The sequence below is a fragment of the Gadus macrocephalus genome, chromosome 3, assembly GCF_031168955.1.
Source record: "Gadus macrocephalus chromosome 3, ASM3116895v1".
In the NCBI taxonomy this organism is placed as follows: domain Eukaryota; kingdom Metazoa; phylum Chordata; class Actinopteri; order Gadiformes; family Gadidae; genus Gadus; species Gadus macrocephalus.
In genome coordinates, this window is record NC_082384.1 from 7709188 (window position 1) to 7732021 (window position 22834).

Below are 22834 nucleotides of genomic sequence, written 5' to 3' on the forward strand. Positions count from 1 at the left end.
CGCCGAGTATTAAGTGAATGGACTCCATGATGGACTATAATTATGGATATCCTTTACAGCTAAATCAGGACATTTGAAGTTGACATTTCCTGTTTTGTTCAGACAGAAATGATTTGTTATTTTGGGGTAAATCACTTAGCAAACATTGCAGGATTTAACCCAAACATGGGCTGCTATTACTTGTTCTGGGTAAAAGTGTGTGTGTGTGTGTGTGTGTGTGTGTGTGTGTGTGTGTGTGTGTGTGTGTGTGTGTGTGTGTGTGTGTGTGTGTGTGTGTGTGTGTGTGTGTGTGTGTGTGTGTGTGTGTGTGTGTGTGTGTGTCTTTCTGACTGTCTGTAACTTACTTCATGTGAGCGTATGAGCGATATTATTTATAATTTAAATCTATCCCCACATGTCCTCCCAATCCCTTGTTAAAAGTTCCTCTGGTTCCCACTCCCTTGGTGGAAGGCAGACCTCAGTCATTTGCCCACAGGGGAGGCACATTAGGTGGTCTACTTGAGGGAGAGAAGGTAGACCCCTCAGCCTGATTGCGCTGCATTGTCACTCTATTTGCAAAAATTACATAATTTATCAGATCTATGTATAAAATATGGATCAACCACCCACGGATTGTACTCTGCAACACTCTGCAAGTTAATCAATTCTAACTTGGGTTAAACTGTTAAACCTTATATACAAGCCTGATTAATATCTGGGTTAGTTCATTGATGACATATGTCAGACATATCTCTGAATATTAAGTACAGATGAGTTAAATTCCTAATCCATTCTCACATTTCCCAAGAGAAAATGACATCATGCTCGCTTTGCACAAAAACATAATCACATTCAACATGCACACATACACACACACACACACACACACACACACACACACACACACACACACACACACACACACACACACACACACACACACACACACACACACACACACTAAAAATGCCCACCCCAGGCTTCCTTCCGTCCTCTGTCTAAGTGTTTCCCATGCTGAGTAACCTCACTGTGGTGCTCAATTCCTGTCTAAGGGATCCTGTGACCAAAATCAGCATGTTTCTATCCAATGAACTTCCCTACTTTGATCTAACATCAGTTCAAACTATGGATGTTTAAAGAGTCAGCATTCATGGGATTCTGAACAGAGCATAGAAATACACACACACTCACGCACCCACACACACACACATACACACACCAACCCATATTTTTATCCGCAGATTTGATTTGGCATATTCCGATTCAATTGGATTATTGAATTGGATTGGATAATAACTTTTATACAAATATAACCTTCCATGCTCTACCTTCTCCGCATGTATATTATACAAACGTGAATACTATCATATACTGAGGCAATACGAAGCAGTCATTCTTGGTTCGTCTCTGCCTCTCTTTGAACAACCTCCCCAGCGGCCAGTTTGGGTCAAGCGCTGCTCAACGCAGTGTGGATGTGTTGTGATCGGTATCTGCATGTGTCTGTTGTGTTCAGTCAAACACAATGTTTTATCTGGACAGGAAAGACTGACCTTCATCAAGGCATCAAACACCAATCTGTGCTCCCTCCGTATCTCCTTGCCTTCTCAAGACAGCAGACAGGGAATCCGTGAGGCAGAAGTAGTTCTGCTACTGATGCACACTACTACTACTAAAATATACTTAAACTTCAGATCTCGGATGGAGGCCAGAGAGCCAGACATACTACTATTACTACTACAACTAATATTATTACTACTTCTACTGATGCTACTGCTACTACTACTACTACTACCACTAAGACCACTACTTATACTAGTACTTCTAATAAAGGGAGATATTTGCGGTTCCTAATTTGTGACATAAACAATCGTATGCAACCATAATTTTTCCCTCAGTATTACTATACTGTTTGACTTTTTAATCTAAGATGTGTACAAACCTTTTAAGCAGTACAGAATAACTGTGGTTAAAGAATTTACTATTTGTATTGGCCGAAAATGGTGTCTTAATATCACATTTAAGAAAACATCAAACACATTAAAGTGAATTTGTCTTGCTAATCAAATTACATTTGGAAGAAGAAAGGTGGCAATAACTACTAAAATGAGCTTTATTCAAGCACACTAGATGTACTGTTTCCAGACCAATTTGAGACACAGATGTGTCACATAGAAGTATAGTGAATTTCCTTAACATTGAAGCTAACAATAATTTATTAATAGCATTGTTAAGTTTGAGTGTGAGTTTCGTGTGTCTTAACTTGGTGGATGTTCACTGCAGATGTCCACTGCTGGTTTTGGTCAGGCTGTAGCATCATTCATGTGTGGTACGGACCAGCAATGAGAACTAGCTAACACAGAGAGAGGTAGCTAACACAGAGAGAGATCTATCTTATGCTGTAATCCAGGGGTCTTCAACGTTTTCCAGGCCAAGGATCCCCGAACTGATGGAAAGATGGAGCGGGGACCCCCTACTTATATATTGTATAAAATTGTGTTTTATATTAAACTGGTCCTATAGTGCCATGTATTTTGCATTCAATACTAAGATATTCAAATAATACAAAGGTTCATATATTCATATTTTTATTTTAAACATGTGCAAGGTACAGTGAGTAGGGTGGCCATGCCACTGCCATTCATAAACATAGCATAACATAATAAACTGATACCTGCCAAGATCAACAATGTCTGTCAATTGCATGTAATCATGCATAAAAGCTATTCAAATTGACATTTTTAAACATAAATGTGGGAACGAAAATTAGTGATGCTTGTTAGTGTCATCTTTTTGCCTGATTCACGTCTTTCTTACCACTCTGCAAGTAGTCCGGTAACTTATCAACCCCAGCGTGTCCAGTTGCTAAGCAACGTCAACGTCTTTGGCTGACTATTTCTCTGCTGATCGTTTATTTTTTCTGATAATGACGGGCGTTCTGTACATTATCCCTTAAATAACAGCACTCTCTCTCTCTCTCCAAACAGTCTTGGCTGCGCACTCTCATCCAAATACCTCTTGTTTGCGGCGGAGGAGGGGGTATATATAAAGACCGGACGAGAAACTGACGTTGCTGTACTCTCCTTCTTAATTGAAGGAGCAGGCAGAGGAAAGCTCTCTCCTGCTGGCCTTTCATTAAAATCAAATGCATAAAAATGTCGCCGCTGGTCCAGATGTGTCAGGTGTGCGCGAGAGACATACGAACGTACGCATTTTGTAAATGCCATATATAGTACATTCAGATCGCATGATAGGAGTAGATCTATTCCGATTAGAAATCGGATCAGAAGTGTCCATGTAAACGCGGCTAGTGTGTTGGATTCATGTTAATGTGTATTTAAAGACATTTCAATTTGTGGAAAAATTTGCAGCCGGGGAATATAAAAAAATGTCTGATCAACCAAAACTTTTACGACCCCCCTGCAGTACCTCCGCGGGCCCCCTGTTGAAGACCTCTGCTGTAATCCATTTGGATGGTACACTGGTACATGCAAGTCGTAAGTCGCAAATCTCCCAGCTTTCTTGCGGCATTTCACTGAGGCAGGCCCCCTTTTGGTGGGTCCCGCTTGCTATTCTGAAAGTAGAGCAAGTTCAGTGAGGCTGACTGTACTACTCGTCAACAAAAATGGCGCCCGAAAATATATGTGTATGTATTGGTATCACGTTGGTCATTTTAATTTAGATTTGAAATGCTCTTGCACACTTGATTACATTGCTACTTTATGCCGGTCACCAATTTATGCCTTGCACGGTCTTGCTGTGCGTGCAATACAATGTCAAGTTGCATTGTTTGTTTTCGAGCTGGTTTGTTAAAGAGGCTAATGTAGCTAACAATTACAATGACTAGCCAATGAGAAATGAGAAAGCTAGTACGACCAAAAGGGGACATGCCTCAGCAAATAATGCAAGAAAGCTGGGAGGTAAACAATTTACGACTTGCACTTACCGGCGTACCATAAAAAGCACAGAGAGAGCTAGCTAACACAGAGTTTACTAACACAGAGAAAGTTTACTAAAACAGAGAGAGCTAGCTAACACAGAGAGAGTTAACTAAGCTACCTAACACAGAGAGAGCAAGCTAACACAGAGAGAGTTAACTAACACAGAGAGAGAGTTAACAAACACAGATAATTAACTAACAGATAATTAACTAATAGTTAACTAACAGAGAGAGAGTTAACTAGCACAGAGAGAGTTAACTAACACAGAGAGAGCTAGCTAACACAGAGAGTTAACTAAGCCAGAGAGAGCTAGCTAACACAGAGAGAGCTAACTTACACAGAAAAAGTTAACTTACACAGAGAGAGCTAGCTAACACAAAGAGAGTTAACTAATGCCGCTTTTCCACTGCATGGTACCAGCTCAACACGACTCGGCTCGACTCGACTCAGCTCACATTTTTTGCGTTTCCACCGCGAAAACATGGTACCTGGTACCTGAAGTGGCTGCTTTTTCTAGTACCGCCTCGCTCTAGGTTCCAAGCGAGCTGAGCCGATGCTAAAAGGTGACGTCGGCAGACGGCCGGCCACTGATTGGCCAGAGAGTGTGACGAAGTCACGAGAGTGACATGGCAACCATGCTGGTAACAGCCATAGCAGCGCCGCAGCCAACATATATTCCACTTCTTCAACTTCTTCAACATGCCAGCTAATAATAGTAATGTTATCGATGTCCTCCATTGTTGTTATGTGGGTTCTGTCCATGTGTGGGTTGCGTAGGTCTTGTTTGCGTCGCGTACAAAAATACGTCACGGCCCTTTCGCGCAGCCGACCCCGCCCACGTCCAGGAGGTACTATTTGCGGTGGAAAAGCACTGCTACCGTGTCGAGTCGTGTCGAGTCGTGTCGTGTCGAGTCGTGTCGAGTCGAGCTACATGTGCGGTGGAAAAGCGGCATAACACAGAGAGAGCACAACACAGCGAGAGTTAACTAACACAGGGAGAGCTAACTAACACAGAGAGAGCCAACTAACACAGAGAGAGCTAACTAACACAGAGCGAGTTAACTAACACAGAGAGAATTAACTAACACAGAGAGAGATAACTAACAGAGAGAGCTTTGGGAAACACTGGAAATGAGCCACACCCCGTTGGCTAATTAGACATTGTTGAGAAAGAAAACAATTCCCTGATTTGAACCCAACAGAAATGAGATATGGAATTCCTTCCCGGTGCCTAGAATAATAAGATGAACTGGAAGTGAATTGGTTTTCTAATTGGGTCTGGTCATTATGGACCATGGAGCAAATGAAGCTATTCGTCTTTCATTTGAACTGACCTTCTGAAGGCGGAGAAAGGCCAGCCAGGGACACTGGGTGATTTGTCTCCATCCGCGGGTCATAGGAAAGGGCATGTGCACACACACACACACACACACACACACACACACACACACACACACACACACACACACACACACACACACACACACAAACACACACACGCACACACACACACACACACACACACACACACACACACACACACACACACACACACACACACACACACACACACACTTTCAAATATACACACACTCAGGAGAGGCACAAGTTCTCTCACATTCAAACCAAGTTGGACTGATCTCAGACTAATAGTCAGCATTACCTGACAGCTCATTACTCAGAGGCAGAATGGGAGGGAGAGGGAGAGGTAGAGAGAGATGTTACAGCGTTGGTGTTTTGCCCATCACATGTGGAGATGTTGTCTAAGGCTGCCCCACACTAATATATATAAATATATTATATATTAAATATATATGTATAAATATTTTTCTAACCCTAACCATCTCTTACCAACTACCTACACGTACCCATCTCTAATCTAAACTTAACCAGCTCTACCATAACCTCTCATAGCCAGTCTTATCATGGTTCTGGGCAGCGTGGTCGAGAGACCTTACCAAGGAAAGCAGTGGGCTTCTTAAAAGTATTGTAGACCAGCGTTGAGTCACCAATCACTGTGCGATTTCGGGAAGTGTGGGCGGGTCTTACAATGAAAAGCAATGGGATCCATAATAATGCATCACAAATAGCTGGAGATCCTCAACATGCATCTCTGACTAGCCTCAGTCTGCAAGCAAGTCCTTAAGACGCCACTAGGAGGCACTGTGGGACAGGTGAAATGTGGTTGAACCAGGCAGATGATGTAATGATAAAACGGTAAATGGTAAGAGAAGCTTTCACCAGTTTTACACTTGATCTTTATTTTATTCTTCATTGATTTTTTTAAGTTTTGTGTCTCGTCACATTTCTATCTTTGCCAGGTTTTGCATATAACCTAGCTTTTATAAAGCATCTGACTCTTTTGGAGAAATGTATATATTTATTGTATTACAGTTCTATTGCCTTCAAAGAATGGTTGACCCATTGGTTTGATAAGAATACAACACATAAACGAGAAACACATAAACTCCCGGCCTATAATGCTTCTGGTCTCGGATGGTTTCATACAGGAAGCATGACTCAAAGAAGAGTTATTCATTAGTTAAATATGTTCTGAGCTGAGTTATCTAAGATGAAAGGAAATTTTCCCCTTGCTTTTTTTTTGTCCCAAACACTTTTGTGTGTGTGTGCCGCACGCACACACACACACACACACACACACACACACACTCACAAACACACACATTTCTCTCTCCCCCAACATGTGGAGCTTTCTGGCTCTGGGAATATACAGTTTACTTTAAGCTTCTGGTGAGAGTCAGGGGTTAAAGACGTTTCCCACCGATGCTGGGAGACCTACGTCCTGTTCTGCGGTCCCCACTACTCCCACAGCCATAGTAAAGATATGGCCCATCCTCCAAGCCTGCACACACACACACACACACACACACACACACACACACACACACACACACACACACACACACACACACACACACACACACACACACACACACACAGGCTCCATTACACATGTATGTAGACGCCCACCAGGTGCACAGTATGACCTGCACTGTGTTGACAATCATTCTGTGACTAATATGAGTCCTCACAGCACACACACACACACACACACACACACACACACACACACACACACACACACACACACACACACACGGATACCCACAAAGGCTGTTAACCGATTCACAGATAACACTCATATCTACAGAAACACAACATAAACACAGCCACATGTTCAACGCACGCTCACTCACACACACACGCACAAACACACACACAGGGGGAGAGAGATAGTTGTTTGGCCATGGAAGTGAAGGGTAGATAAGATCTGTTCTAATCTAGCGTCTCTGGAGGCAAAGCCTCCGTCGCACTCATCTCCTGTATCCGCTTGTCTCACTTTCCCTTCGTCTCGCACAACCATGACCAAACCTCACATCTCCGTGGCAGTACTGGTGAAATCCCACCGGTCGCTCCAGTGTTGTTGGTCATAAATGGGTTCGAGTTTGTATTTAAGTGCATCTTATTGTACTCTCGTTTACATGTTGCTCATTAAATATTTTCCCCCGTGTTGATGACAAGTGTGTGTGTGTGTGTGTGTGTGTGTGTGTGTGTGTGTGTGTGTGTGTGTGTGTGTGTGTGTGTGTGTGTGTGTGTGTGTGTGTGTGTGTGTGTGTAAATTTACCCATTTAGTCATGTTTCTCAGCAGATGGACAGATGGTTGTGTGTGCAGCCATAGTACCATCTGCCAAACCGGGTAGTGTGTGAAGTTTGTGTGTGCGTATGTGTCTGTGTGTGTGTGTGTGTGTGTGTGTGTGTGTGTGTGTGTACGTGTGCATGGTTGCATGTGTGCATGTGCCTACGCATGCGTCAGTTTGGACATGTGGGCACATCTGATGTGCTGTTTGTGTGCAGCTTACACAAGATACTCTTTGCAGTTCTGGCTCATATGATTGCAAGATTGCCTTTACAGTTTAACAGTTTTATGCGTGCAGGCATGTGTGTACGTGTGTTTTTGCATTGTTTGTGTGTTTGTGTGGTGGACCAACAGACGAACAACTAAGGCAGTTTTGTACTTCTTACAACACAGATTTGATTGCCTTCTAGAAGAGCTTTATTGTGCAGCGATGGTTGTGGCCAGCTGGAGCTGAGACGGTCCTGGCCGATGATCTCACCGGATGAGGGGACACTGCTTTGTTATTTTTAAGATGGCTGACGAGGCTTTAGGAGTTCCTGACTTCAGTACACAAAGGCTTAATGTTGGTGTGGACGGTGTGCATGTTATTCCCTTGTTTACTACCACCTCCTAAGGCATTTATGCTAGGGTAGCTGAGCATGTAGAAAGAGCATTGGATGCTCACTGAGCTGAGCCTAAGGGTAAGGGGGCATAATGCTTAGCCACAAATAAATGCAATCCGAAGCAAATATTATGCTTTTTTTTCTTTGGCCCTTTCAAATTGAAACCCTCCAGGTGGTTATGTTCTTGGACTCCATAGCTCAAACTCCCCCCTTCTCTATATTCAAACTGAAATAACTTCTGACATCATCTCAGAGGAGTGTCAAACAGAGGGGCTTGATAGAAAAAGCACAGCTGAGGATTTGGGGGAAAGGGCACGTTATCTCTAATGAGTTACACTGAGCTTGGAGAGTGAGCTCAGCAGCTAACATGACAGTACCAGAGGGACAGCCCTAAATAAAAATAAAGCATTGAGTTCTTGTAGGAAATTCTTCTTGTAGGATGAGTCATGTTTGTGGACACATTTCTCTCTTGGGAACAACTCAAAGTTCTCGCTCTTCGACCACAAACTTTTATGTTTATTCTAGGAATCGTTTGTTGCTCTATATCACAATGAATAAAGATTCAAGTAAAGCCTTTCCTTTCTCAATTCTCGTCGTTAACCTTAGACAAAAGACGATTCTAGAAACACAGAGCAAGACTTCACGAAGAGTTAGCCTGCAGAATTTATTTTCGGGGAGTCGTAGTCCCCCCCCCCCCCCCCCCCCGGCCCCCCGTCTCCCTCCCATACAGTTCTTCCCATGTTAGTCTGAACATTGAGCGAGGGGCCGGGGGATTCCCCAGGAGAACGCCGCCTAAGAACAGATCTGTTTACACTGTCATCCGGAGAAGCTCCAGAGTTCACAACGTGGAGGGAGCAGTGTTCTACTAGGGCCTCCCTCTCTCCCTCTGAAACCCTCCTCAGCCACACTATCCAGAGGCTTTCTGAGCCGCTCAGGCCAAGGCATTGATTTGCGGGTGAACTATCTGTGGAATCAATTTCCCCTCCAGAGCAGGGGGATTGTTGTTCTTGATTTGATTTGTAAAGCCAGCTTGGGGACGAGAGAGAGAAAGAGACCACCAGAGAAGGGTAAAAATGGCGGCAATGTGCGCTGAGATGAACTACGGGCCGGAGGAGGAACTCTGTGAGTATCCGCTGGATGATTTGCGCTTCTTCATGCCGGGGGAGGAATGCGGGACTCCACAGAGACCGCAGTGATTTTTTTAAAATACTGTCTGCACAGGTGGTTCGCATTAAGACCAATTATGTCAAGCCATGATGATTCCTCTTTAAATTCCCACAATGGATGCGCAGCAACATCCAAAGACACCAGTTAATGTCTTCTTCTGTGTTTAATCTCATGGGGCGGTCAATGCCGATGTGCTAAATGACTCGCTGGTAGTTTTATTTTCTGAGCAGACTAGCTGGGTTCACTGTGTTCGTGCCGATTCGAGTGACCATGGAAATGATGCCTTGGTTTCCAGATGTGCCATTGTTGATAAAGTGGTTGTTGTTTTGAAAGTTTGTGCATGGATGGAAGAACATCTGCTCTCTGTCTCTGTTATAATTGTCCAATTCGTCATACATAATTGTTCCAGCGAGGAAGATTTGGGAATTTAAATCAGGTGTTAAGAAACCATAAGCATACTTTTACGCAAACTAATCCTCAGGGCAGATATCAACTGTCCTATATCTTCTCCCTGTGTGTACAATTAAAACCATGCTGGAGTTATGTCGCCTTGACGTGCCATTAAGTAGCCTTGAAAAGTATGTTTCTATAGGTTTGAACCATAGAGATACACAACGATAGTCTGGGTATGACTACATTAAAACTTTATACAAGCAAGATACGTTGTACAAAAGGTTATCCACGTCAAACAAAAAGATGTGTGTGTCTATGTGTGTGTACTACATCTGCGTGTGTGCGTGTGTGGACACATGGCTCACTAGAGGTGGACTCCGAAGATGTCCCTCAGGAGGTCAGTATCTTATTTATTTTTTGTTGATCGAATCACACCTGTTGTCTCCATCTGCACCACGGGGGGAAGAGCGAGTTCAGCAGAAACACACAACAGGAAGTCTCCAACTGACACTATTCTCCCCAGCCGCCGCCAGCTAGGGCCACGACAGATGTTCCTCTCGCAAAATCTCTCCCTCCCCCCGCTTCCCTTCCAGCGTCCCATCCAGATCCCCCATCTCCATCATCACCTCAGCTCTTGTCTCTCCCTCTCCAACTCCTTGTTGTATCTAGACTTACTCCTTCCTTATTCCATCGTCTCCTCCATTGCCCCCTCTCTCTCCCTTTTCTACCTCCTCTCGCTCTCCATCTCTCTCCATCTCGCTCACTCTCCCCTATCTCGTCTCCTGCTATCATGCCTCTCTCTCTAGATGGATATTTGGGGGGGGATATCAGTAAGTGAGTCACACTGCAGTCATAGAGGTGCCTCTTCTAACCGCTTCCATGTGTACTCCGCTCTGATTGGGCGACCTAACCCAATCATGAACCCTGACCTCTGGTCCAATCACAGAGCTTTCCAGGGCAGCTGGCATACCGACTCTCTCTGCTGGCTTATTCTGCATCTCCAGTTACTCAGAGGGCCAATCCATTCCAGTTGTTTTGAAGCCAACGGTTCATGTCCTTTCAAACCAACGGTTCATGTCTCAATGACTGTGATGTACACACAGTTAGACGACCACTGATAAAAGCGCTCATTCTGAATTATAAGGGGTGGTGTCTGGTATTGTACATCACCAGCCCAAATGTTCAACATTGTTGCCATGCAAATGAATATGACGCAGGCCGTTTTTCTGAATAGCTTCATAGCTGAATCGTTTTTAGCTTCCTCTCACCTCTTACCGAGCTGCAGTCGAAACAGCGGCACTCCCGTGTCCTGTGTTATATCTTGGTTTGTGATCAGAGCCAGGAAGTTGTGATCTGAATGGTACACGGCCCATTTAGTTTGTGTTTGAGCGAGGATCCCTGGCTTGAATGGAGTGAATGGTTTCCATGTTGTTACTGCGACAGCCGTAATCAGAGAATTGTGCGTTCTCTGGGGATAGAATATCAAGATTGAATGTAAAATAGGCCCTTAGGTGCAGGGATATACACATTCACACACACGCACACACACACACAGACACACACACACACACACACACACACACACACACACACACACACACACACACACACACACACACACACACACACGCACACACACAGAAAAAACCCACACCAGGGTGAAGGGTTAACTGTACTAGAGGTTCGACAGGAAGGAAGCTTTCGGATGAATGTTATGAAAACAGCTCTCTGGACCACAGAAACTCTGCTGGTGGAAAGGAAGAAACTTGTGTTTAACTGTATACTTTCTGATTCACCTCGTCTTTTCTTCCTATTTATATGAAATGTGATCGACTTTATCTATTACCAATTCTGGGAATATTTTTCTCAGATTTTATGCAGTCTTCTCCTTTAAAAGAGACTGTCCCAATTTACAATCCATTATTTTGTGCACACAGTTAAGTTCAAACGAGGATCACACAAACCACAGACAGCAGACTTTCTCACAATCTTTGGTCCTTCAATCTTTTCTATTTTTGTGGTGCATATATCACATATAAGAAGGAAACTACATGGAAAGTAAATGTATTGCATGTATCCACCAGGGATCTGCTCATAGAGATGTGAGTTCTCTGGGCTCAATGTTGTTCTGGCTTGGTCATCTTTCCCCTGGGTAGTGTTGGTCCCGGTATGAGTCACCAGCATGGTGTGTGTGTGTGTGTGTGTGAGACGGAGAGACAGACGTTTAAACCACAAGCCACACACAATCGAACCCGCTCCTGCCTTCTATCCAACTGAGACAAAGCAGTGGGGGTGAGAGCGCTTATGGAGAAACACACACACACACACACACACACACACACACACACACACACACACACACACACACACACACACACACACACACACACACACGGGGGCACACACACAGGCTCACAAGTAAATTAAACCCCTCTCTGTCTTGCCCAAAAACACACACACACACTCACACTCTCGATCCTACCCATTCAACAAAAATAAACATGCCTAATATTTAGTTTGGAAATCCTACACACTCTACTCAATATGAAGAGTTTAGACATTAAGCCGCACCACAGAACAAGTCCACACAGTCTTCTCCTCCTTTACGTCCACATGGGCAGCCACAGCCGTGTCCCCATTGACTGTCTTTGAATGAGGGGCGTGGCCACAGAATGGCTGCTATCCACTGAGGGCGGGTCACATGACTGTGTGTGGGCGTGGCCAGTGGAGCAGCTCTGCAGCCGGGCCAGCTGTAGCTGTGATTGAGGGAGGAAGAAGGAGAGGGAAAGAGGAAAAGGAAGGAAAAGAAAGACAAGAACACAGGGAAGGGTTGGGTGAGTTGTCGTTTTTTATGTTCTCGGTGTTTCCGTTGTGTCAGAGTGTGTCAGTGGGTCATGTTTGGCCGCTCTGTGTGTGCGTGCATTGTTGTTGAGTTTGTGTGTGCTGTTGTAAAGGGCTGAGAAGTAACTGTGAAAGTTTGCCTGAGAGAGAAAGAGACAACCCCCGTGTGTGTGTGTGTGTGTGTGTGTGTGTGTGTGTGTGTGTGTGTGTGTGTGTGTGTGTGTGTGTGTGTGTGTGTGTGTGTGTGTGTGTGTGTGTGTGTGTGTGTGTGTGTGTGTGTGTGTGTGTGTGTGTGTGTGTGTGTGTGTGTGTGTGTGATTTATCTTGTAGACCTTTTACTTTTCTCATGTCTTCTCTTCTCCCCCTCTTATCCTTCTCCCTGTCTCCAACTTCTTTGTTAAACCGTCTGGGAAAGTTTTGGGGGGGTGGGGGGTCCCACCCCCTCCCCACACACGCACGCACGCGCTCGCACACACACACACACACACTGAAAACGACACACACTTCCTCTCTCTCTCTCTCCAACCAACTCTTCTCTTCTGTTCTTATTCCCCCCCCCCCCCCCCCTCGATCCACAATGTGCATGAACAATCCATCCCATATTATGGAGGCCAGCGTTGACCAATCAGAATGCAGCTAATGACTTAACCCTTCTGGTTGTTTCATGAGGCTCTGGCCAAATTTTACTTAGCTGCTCTGCATTTAGCCTTACCTATCGCCACGTGAGCTATGAGAGGGGGTTTCCTATTCACATCAGACTATTAGACATTTCAGCCCACTAGCCAAGCTTATTTCTTTGGTGGTTTACATAATGAAATGTTGGTAATCCCTTCCATTGTATCTCCACCGAGCTAGCCAGGTTCAGCGCGAGTTAAGAGATACACAGGCCATGCACTTCAGTCTCCAAGCTTGTCCCTCTCCGCCGCCATTGACTCAACTTTGACATGAGTTTATTGAATTGGATTTGGGTAGAGAAAGATCACGTAGGATCAAGTTCTTTGAGAGTTTAGTGTACATTTGTGTACCCTCTTGGAAAACATTTGGGCATCAGCCAGTTTGAGTTCAGTTATCACATGGTTTCATATGAGCCAGAATACATTTGGTTGTATTTAAACATTGATTATTCTGCTGCAAGAGGTCAAACACACAAATCATGTTGGTTGTTTTCATGAAAAAACTTTTTTCTGATCAAAGTAGGCCTACCAAAATCATACGCTGGTCTCCGTGGCTTCTGCTCTATTTGATGACTAACGTCTCAATGAAACAGCTGACCTCCGAGATCCAGCCCATGTGTTGGTCTTGAGGCTTGTAGCGGATGCACACATCTTCCCTTTCTAAGTCTCAAGGGATCGGCTCTCAAGAACAAATTCATTTGATTTGCATTTGGATGTCTACTGTTCAATGAGAAACATTTTCATGGCCTGTTTAATGTTAATTTCTCACAGTTAGTCTGTGAGCAGTGTGTGTGCATACTGGGACTGATGGTTTTACCACAGGTTGGTAATGGTTGTGTTTAACGTTGTTAATGCTGCCACGTGTTGGGGGAAGCAGATCATTCTGGATTCTCTGAGATCACAACAGGGGGTATGCTAACCCACCAAACCATTGTCATTTAATCAGATTAGCTACCTGGTAATTAACACTTCAGTGACTGAAACTAAACTCTGCCTGGGGATCGTTATAGGGCCATTCTGACATGGATTACTGGAACTATTGTAGATCTTAAAGGCATCATGCCCAATTAACGTAGCATAGTCTAGCATAGTAGTCACCTAGCGAGGCTTCAATATAACCCAAAATATTAGTGTTGCAATAGGTAGACCTACATATTGGCATACTGTCTTTGCACATTTGACATAGCATCTCCCAATAACTGTCCAATAACAGATCCACAGTGAGAGATGCTCAGAGAAACCTAGTTTTGTGTTACCAACCGTTTACAGTGTTCTACAACTGCGTGTGTATTGGTGGCCCATCCCAAGCCCTTCTGGAAGAGGCTTCAACAAGCTGGGTGTGTGTTTAAGCATAAGTGGCCATATAGTGCTGTTGCCGGAAGTGCATCCAAAACATCGCGGATCAGCAGCTTCTTTCTGGCTTCTGGGTTCTTTGGAGAGGGGCCTCACTGAATATTCACTATGATGTGCGTGCCTGTCGTCAATGGTAACTTTTGTTGATGTTTGAAGTTGATGGCAAATGCTATTGTCTCATTCTGTCTGTGTGTATGGATTCGCTGATTCACAATTTCTCCCCTTATAAGACACACACACACACACACACACACACACACACACACACACACACACCCAGAGTAAACTGTGAAGGATGTTGTTTATGTTTCTCTCTGCATGATACTCGGGGGAGTATGATGGAGCAGAGGGAAGGCAGATGTGTCACTTCCTGTCAGAGGTGACGGATTGTTGGCTGCGGGGCCGCCGCCTGCCTCCAGGGCCGTGTTTCGGCGCTCCTGCTGTCCTGCCGCTGCAAGGCGCCATGGGTAATTAATGGTGGCGAGTTTGGTCCCTGGAATTTGATGGAATTTCTTGGGGAGGCAATCCTTCAAAGCACCTCACGAGGAATGCACTGTTGGTTGTCATTAGAACCCATTTGCATTGGTCTTGCATCTCGGATGTCCTCGTAATAAACGGAACTTCGAAAGCTGTCTGCAAAAGGATGGCAACGTCGTGTCTCACGGTCACTGGTGTTCATGCACATCTGTAACTCCAAATGCAGACTCTACTGTGACAGAAACTGCATAACATAGACTTGTGTTTTTCAATCTCTGGTAAACGAAGGTACTGCCGATAATAACCCAAAAAAAGGATGTATTGATCATTGTTATTTCAAAAATAGTGTCTCTCTGAGCATTCCATCGTGTCTTTTCCATTGTAATGTTTTGAAGTTTGTTGTTTTTTTTTACAAAGGAACCAATATATTTATGAATTAAAAAAAGTAAATATACAGGATTATAGCCGTAGGCTAATTTCCATCCTTAGTCCCTGGCTGGAAGATGGTCCCTAAATAAATTAAAAATAAAACAGAATTTTCCAGTGAAGTTTTGATTAATTGGTGTTTGCTAAATAAACACACTGGGAGCCTAGGCAGCGTTGCTGACTTTGTCTTTCCACTATTTACTGCCCATGGCCATGGTTCAGATTCTGTATATTTATTTATCAACAAATTTTTCAAAATGTTCCTCTAAGGTGGTCCGGAAAAGATATGGATGCCTATTTAATGGTGCCCATAAAGTCAAAGGTTGGGAACTAATGAGTTTGACCATGTCCCAAGGCGGCCAGACTCGTATTCTGATCCGGTTGTATCAATTTGTGGTCAGCAATCTGGGCACAACGTTGGCAGGCTACGTCATTAGAACCACTCCCCATGCCTACACCAGCACCACCCGGTTTCTCCTCTGTCTCCTGGGCAGGTATACACAGCCATACATACTGGGACACTCATTCAGCCTACTGATTGGCAGAAGTAGTTGTGTACCTGTGTCTATGGATAGCTGTACCTATCACTAGGGTAGAGTTAATGTACCAAACCAACATTGTACTATGGGCATGAATGAATGATGGACACTGTGCTCCTTTTCATTCCTGTGTATGGAGGGCTGTGTCTCAGAGCCACACGACAAAAACCACTGTGAGTACTATTACTCAACATGTATATACTCCTCCAGTTTTTCCGGGGATCGGAACCTGTGATTTCGAGGCCTTGCCCTTCTGGCCAGGGGCCCGAGCAGCACAGGAAACGTCCACAGCCCACGGGGCCATTGTGAATGCAACCATTGTAGTCGCATCAGGATGGATGGACCACGGGGCCTCAACTGATCCACAGTGCTTTAGGCCTGAAAAGCAGCCTCTCTTAGAGGTTGACGGATGGAGGAGAGAGAACCATCCAGTCTCTCACTTTCCTTTTATTTTTCTGACCAATGAACAGAAGCCCAGGATCTTGGTTAGAGATATGACGGTGGTTAGCTTGATGCAAACTCAATATAGAAAAGAGAACCAAACCATCTTAAACATATAGGGAAGTACTTAAAATGTGTTGCTCCTATCTAAGAGATCACAGTTCCTGGATTTATACAGCTTCCAGCCTTTGTTGCAAATAGTACGAATAATATCAATACCAAATTAGCTCAGGTTTACAATGTATTGTCAGCTAACACATTTAGCTTATTAACAAGATCTTGACATTATACCAACAACTTTTAGACACTTTGGGTAAATAATAACCAAACATCTGCAAACTATTTCCCCCTATCCTTAAGCTACCAATTGAGGTCTGACAAAGATACTAATTTGACTTAAAGTTTACAGTTCTTTTGTGTTTAGGAAGACTGTTAGTAGGCCCCATTGTAGTTATCTATTACCAAACTAAAAATGGGTTAACTAATAAAGAGACAGTAGGTCTTGGAGATTCAGTGTATTATGTGTGCAGCTGCTAAATTGCTGTGTTCCACATCTGCGCAGAAATTGTTTTGAATCTTGTAGGCTTTCAGCTTTTTAGTTCTGCATATTAACATGCCCCCGTGTTCGATTGGGTGTTGAAACATTTAAGACTGTCATTACATTACTTCTTACTTAGTGGTTGTGTGATTTACAATTGTATGGTTTATTCATTGTCTTCTTGCAGTTCATTATATGCTGCAGCTGTGGCCTGACCTTCTAGTTTTCCCCCCATGTTGTTTCCCAGAATGCCTTGGGGGCCTTGAGTTACAGTGTTTTCATTGGTTGGCCAGCAGTATGACTGGCTGCCATGGAACTCACCACCAAGACCAACCATGGCTCCATACTCGTTAGCTGCTCTGGTCTGGTCTCCTCCCTCCCGCCTCTCCCTCCTCTCCCTTTGTTCCAGTGCAGTATTGACATTCCCTCAGCCCCAAACTAACTCGGCATCATGGCCTACCAAACTTTTCTCGATTTGGCTTTCACTCTTGCAATTTTCTTTCTCCTCAAGCCTGTCCAATGAACCTAGGTAACTTCATTATTTATATTTATTTATGTGTACCTACCTCACCTGCGGATTCCTTCTCCTTCGCTTCGGCTCTGGCTCTGGCCCTCTCTCTCCCCCTGTCCCTCTCTCTCTGAGTTGTGTATTGGAACAGGTCGTTATCAGGGCTTCCAGCAGTTTCCATGTGGAAGGCTGTGTTTCAGCCCAGGCCAGAGCACCATCTGCTTTCCAAGCTGTTAGGCCGCGGGTCGCATTCTCAGGGGGACCAGATGAGTGACGGGACTGAAAGATGGAGAATGCTAGTAGCATTCTTTATGCTTCCTTTTGATGTTCCGCCGTGTGCATATGTGTGTGAAATGGAAACATTGAGGGAAGGATGCATTCACACACATGCATGTATATATGTAAACACAAACACAAACGGCGCTGGGGAGCCAATATAATTGCAAAAGCAGACTATATGTAAGGGGCTGTCCATCGTATCATGACTCGGACAAGGCTGTGGGGAGGCGATGTTGCCTGTTCTCATAGCTTTAACTATATAGGATGGGTGGCTGGATTGGCAGCCTGCGTTCTCCAATAGCTCTTTAGATGGAGAAACCAGCCTTTCTGGCCTCCGTAATGTAATCCATTTTCAAAACAAAACAGTTGTGCAGTCGTAAACGGAGGTAAACCTTGCTTCGAAAAGGAGGCCCCAACAGTGTTATCAATATCCTTTTTTGTTGGAATGTTGTTGCTGCCTTTCTTTTAGAGGTGCGTCAGTATCTGAAATGTGACAAAGATAGCCTCAACAGAGAAAGCCTTGGATCCTGCCTAACAGAGCAGCTTGTTATGCACCACATCACTCATCAAACACCCAATTCACCAAGCGCGGGCCATCAGAGCCAAATTACAGGTTGTGTGTGCAATGCATAATTGCTGCTTCTCTCTCCCTCTCTGGTGTCCCGCCACCCCCTACCACTATCCCCCTCCGGGATGTTTCGGCATCTTGGTATTGTAGCAGAACTGGACCATGAGCTAGTAAACAGAGACAAGGCAGATTCTTCTTCTGCTGTATTTCTTGGCTCTGGCTGGATTGGTAGCTTCAAAAAAAGCATCTAAGAGGAAATCCAGGGCAGGACTATGATTGATTTAGCAGAACGGTGTTGACTTGGGAACCCCTCTGTGTCTTGGAGTTTGATGATTGCAAAACCCAGTTATTCTTGGTAGCAGCACTTCATACTCTGAACACCCAGGTTGAATTAATAATATTTGAAGTATTGCAGATCAGGCCGCATTATTTTCTGCAGTAGAGATTATTTTAACCAACATGGCAGTATCTCTTTATCCAAACCAAGTAATTCCTTTAGCCTGACGTATTAGGGGATTGGTTTGATACTTTCGTCATTTTACAGATACTATATAATTAAACGGTTTTTGAGTTTTACTATGATAAAGTATGTTAGTGATTAAGACTGCATCAAATTAGGAGGGAAGTAAACCGCCTTGTCTTCTAGCCCTGATCCGATACAAACAGGAAACAGGAAACTAGACAATTCTCTTGAAACCACAAGCAAAAGGGCTGCTTGTTTTTTTTATATCTGAAACACAAATATATCATTTTCCTCGCAAAAAATGTGAAACACAATTTCGAATGCGTTTCTGATATAGAAATGGACACAAACAAAAACCAACTTCTCTTGTGGTACTGGACATCAAGGCACAACGTACCTTGACTCCAGGACCTACGTGTGTTGTACCATGTCCATCTTGTCCTTCCATCCACAATGCACGAACACACCGTGTTCTCCTTCCAACATGTCCATATTAGGACATATTAGGACCAACATGACGCTTCCAGTCAACTGTTACTATCCCTTCTTTGAACGCACCTGCCATACTTAGGAGGGGGGGTTGACCTAGCAGGATCTATCCAGTCACGCGCAGAGATGCAGCGTGTTTGATCCACTCTGATCATGGAGGAATTGAGCTAACCCATGTGCCCTTAGTCCACCACGTTGTCCATTTTCACATTCCTTGGACAAAAAGACACAGAAACAAGCACAAATCAGTGATGTGTTCCTTGAGTTTGAGTTGTGTTTGCACTGGATCTCCATTCTGTTTGGAAACGAGTGAGTTGGAACGAGGGCTCGAATATCTGGGAGTCCCGCTCAGTTTGGTTACGGCACCTGTTGGCCAACTTTCCGCTGCTGCTCCTTGGACTTGTTTTTCATTAGACGGGACAATGCACGCCATCCATTGGCTCGCCGGCTGAGGGACGCCTTGGCTGCCCTGTCCAGAACACGGATGTTGGAATTCGCTGTTCATTTATTTCATATTCCTTCCCTAAAAATCTTTTCTCACAGAGTGACTTCTTTTCCCCACTGCTCGGAGAGAAGGGTGGTCGCAGCCTGTGTTTCAATCTGCCTCTTGAACCGTTATAATTTGCCCTGCAAACAAGAGGGAATGAAAGAGCTATGAATATTATTCATAGAGTCATCCACTACCCGTTCCTTCTAATGAGGTTCCTCCTAATGCGGTTCCTCATCCGGAAAGGTAGCGCTATGGCTAAGGTCATAAAAGCTTAGACATAGAAAAATGCTTGGCTTCATTTGTGAGTCATAAAGAGTGACTCTTGAGCGGCGGTTGGAAAAGCGGCTGCTAATGTTGTCCCGTGTGTGTATTGGTCAGACAAATAAAACTGGTTATAAACACTAAACGTGTGGGGAAGTGTTTGTAGTTGGTGTTTGTGGTATAGAACAATTGTGTGTCTGTGTGTCTGTGTGTGTGTTATTCAACAACACGATATGGCCTGGCCTGGCTTTGGTTCACACGACATGAGGCAGTTTGGACTCCGGTGGCCAGCGTCTTAATTTATTAGACCAAATCTCTACTTTGTAAAATAGATGAAGTACAAGGGCTCAATGTTGTACTTTACTCCCACTTTTTCATCTACATTGTGGAGTTGGCACACCCAACACTATGAAGGTGAACTCAGAACGGAGGGGCAGTGGCGGGGGTCAGGGGTAGGTGACGTATCAGGATTTGTCTAAAGACCCCCATCCTCTCTGATCGTCCACCTGACCCGACCAAACCATCATGCTAAAATGACACCATGTCATGTAAATGTGTGTGCTTCTTCGATTGTCTTCGATAAATGGGATTATTAAAGTGAAGCACGCTCTTCTGGGCTTCTCCCAGAAGAGCTTAGTGTTGCAGCGGTGGATCTGCCCTACTGTATGTTTAACATCAAGAATTGAATGATGAATAATGAACATAAATGGATAATGGGCTTCCTCTCTGGTCAAGGGAGTAGCTTCCAAAAACAAAACTTGTCTCCTCCGTTGGGCATGGGTAGACGTTTCCATCTTCTATAACATCCAGTTGTTGTTAGCCAAGCCGCATGTGCCTACAGGATTGCACTTAATCAATAAATAGGCAGAGAGTGATGTGGGAAATGGAAAGCCAGAGTTCAAGAGGGCTAAGAACAGGACAAGACGCTCTATATTGAGCCGGAAACCTCTTGTCTGGCTCTATCGGACTGGGGAACCCTTCCATTTAGAGACTTAAGCCGCTGAGGTATTTAAACTAATCTCTAACTGGGAATTAACTTGCTGAGATGTGTAGAAGAGAACATATTGTATTGCTTGCAGTATGATGATAGTGCAGGTGCAGCTATCTTTGCTAATGTATCATGAGCCAGCAGCACTCATCTCTGACTCATGGTCGGTCCTCGACATCGACCGTGTGCTATAGATAGAAGCTGTGTGTGTGTGTGTGCGTGTGTCCGTGTGTGTCTAATGGCTTTTTACAGGTATCTGGGACCTAGTGGCTACGGATCCTTGTTAGACTCTGAAGTTAACAGCTTCCAAAGGGGAAGTGCTATAAACTGTAGTACTGTTTTTAGCAGCACTTTCAAAGCACCAAGTCTCATAGAGCCAAAGAGGTGTGGCTTTAACTTGTGTCAGGTCTGTATTTTCTGTCATAGTAAAAATGGGGGAAATTGCTACTCTAGGAAACGGATCTCTTAGCTGCTACCAAACTCTCTCTCTCTCCTGTCTTTCATTTTTTTATTCTCCAACTTGTCTACCTGACTCGTCCATTCTACATTTTACGTTGTACATACATGAATGTACTAGTGGCCTTGATCAAAGAGGTCTGCGTAATCTGAGTGAAAACCCCTGAATAAAAGTCAACAATGCTTTGTTTTATGTATTTAACAAGTTCAGGCTTCCCTCAGCACATGATACTGGCTTGCTGGCATTTTGTATTATTTTTATTTAGGAAGAAAATTAGGAAACTTAATGGACCCCAAAAGGGAGCCTAGAGGGATGCCCATTCTATGATAATGCGATTTAAGCTACACAAGGATCTGTTTATCTATTGGAGGCATTGTGGTGATGCCTAACGTCGTCTAGTCTAGGTCATGTGCTAGGGTTGTGGTTTCTGTGTTTCCGCACCTTTTAAGTAAAAGGTGGCGTGCACTTAAATAATGATCCTGAAACTCATTTTACAACTGTATTTTACTCGATTTCCACTGCATTTTGGGGTTTCTTGCATGTTTTTTATCTCATGTGAAACACGCTAGACTCACCTCATGATGAGACAGTCATTTCAGAGAGAACAGTTGAAAAGAAACCCTTTTTTGCATGAGAAGCAAGCGGAATGACCTCACTGCTATGCTGTTTAATGAGCAGTCAATATTCTTCTGTTACGCCAAATAACGGCTTGGAAGGTTTCCATAAAAACAATATCCAGGCAGCTGCATTTAGAGACGGTGACTCTATTCTATTCCATTCATGATAAACGATAGCTGTGCAAAATATACTCTCAAAACAAGGGTGAAAAAAGATCAGTCTCCACCCACACACCAGTTGGTATCTGTTAAACCCAAAGTAACACATCTAGGACTAGGCTTAGTGTCACTTCCTCAAGGCAGGCCACTGTTACCCTGCGTTGAGAAGAAGTCCCCTTCCTCACTCGGTCATCCCATTCCAACAGAGGTAAGATGGCAGGAGTTTTAAACGGCAACGCCTTGTAACAATAGACATTTATTTTGAAATCCTGGGTTCCTCTTTTTTGATCAAAAAAATGACTCACTCTGTCTTGATGGCATTGTTTCGTACGCTGAATAATGAGCAATGCGATGGCATATCTGTCGGATGGGTTTGACCAAACAGACACGCATGGAATGCAGTGGGAAGGGATGGTGTTGTTGAGGGGTGGTGGCAGACAGGGGGTCAGAAAGCAGATGTGGCATTTCTTTTCTTTGTAATAGTTACTTTGTGGGAAAGAAAAATGTAGCTGGCCATGAATTTGAATAG

The 22834-nt window shown here is 44.1% G+C and overlaps 1 protein-coding gene across 6 annotated transcripts in view; it reads left to right on the forward strand.

Annotated features, from left to right (window-relative positions):
• The window catches only part of septin9b (septin 9b), a 67934-nt gene that overhangs the window by 30033 nt on the left and 15067 nt on the right, over positions 1-22834 (forward strand). Inside the window, exon 1 of one of the 6 annotated variants that reach the window (XM_060046956.1) lies at positions 8942-9299. The exons of 3 other annotated variants lie outside the window; for them this stretch is intronic. In XM_060046956.1, the coding sequence (XP_059902939.1) occupies positions 9251-9299 (49 nt within the window). In that variant the 5' untranslated portion in view covers positions 8942-9250. Of the gene's footprint in view, positions 1-8941; positions 9300-12133; positions 12572-22172; positions 22514-22834 lie in introns of those variants that run through there. 2 more of the 6 variants (XM_060046954.1, XM_060046957.1) reach the window with 2 other exon arrangements.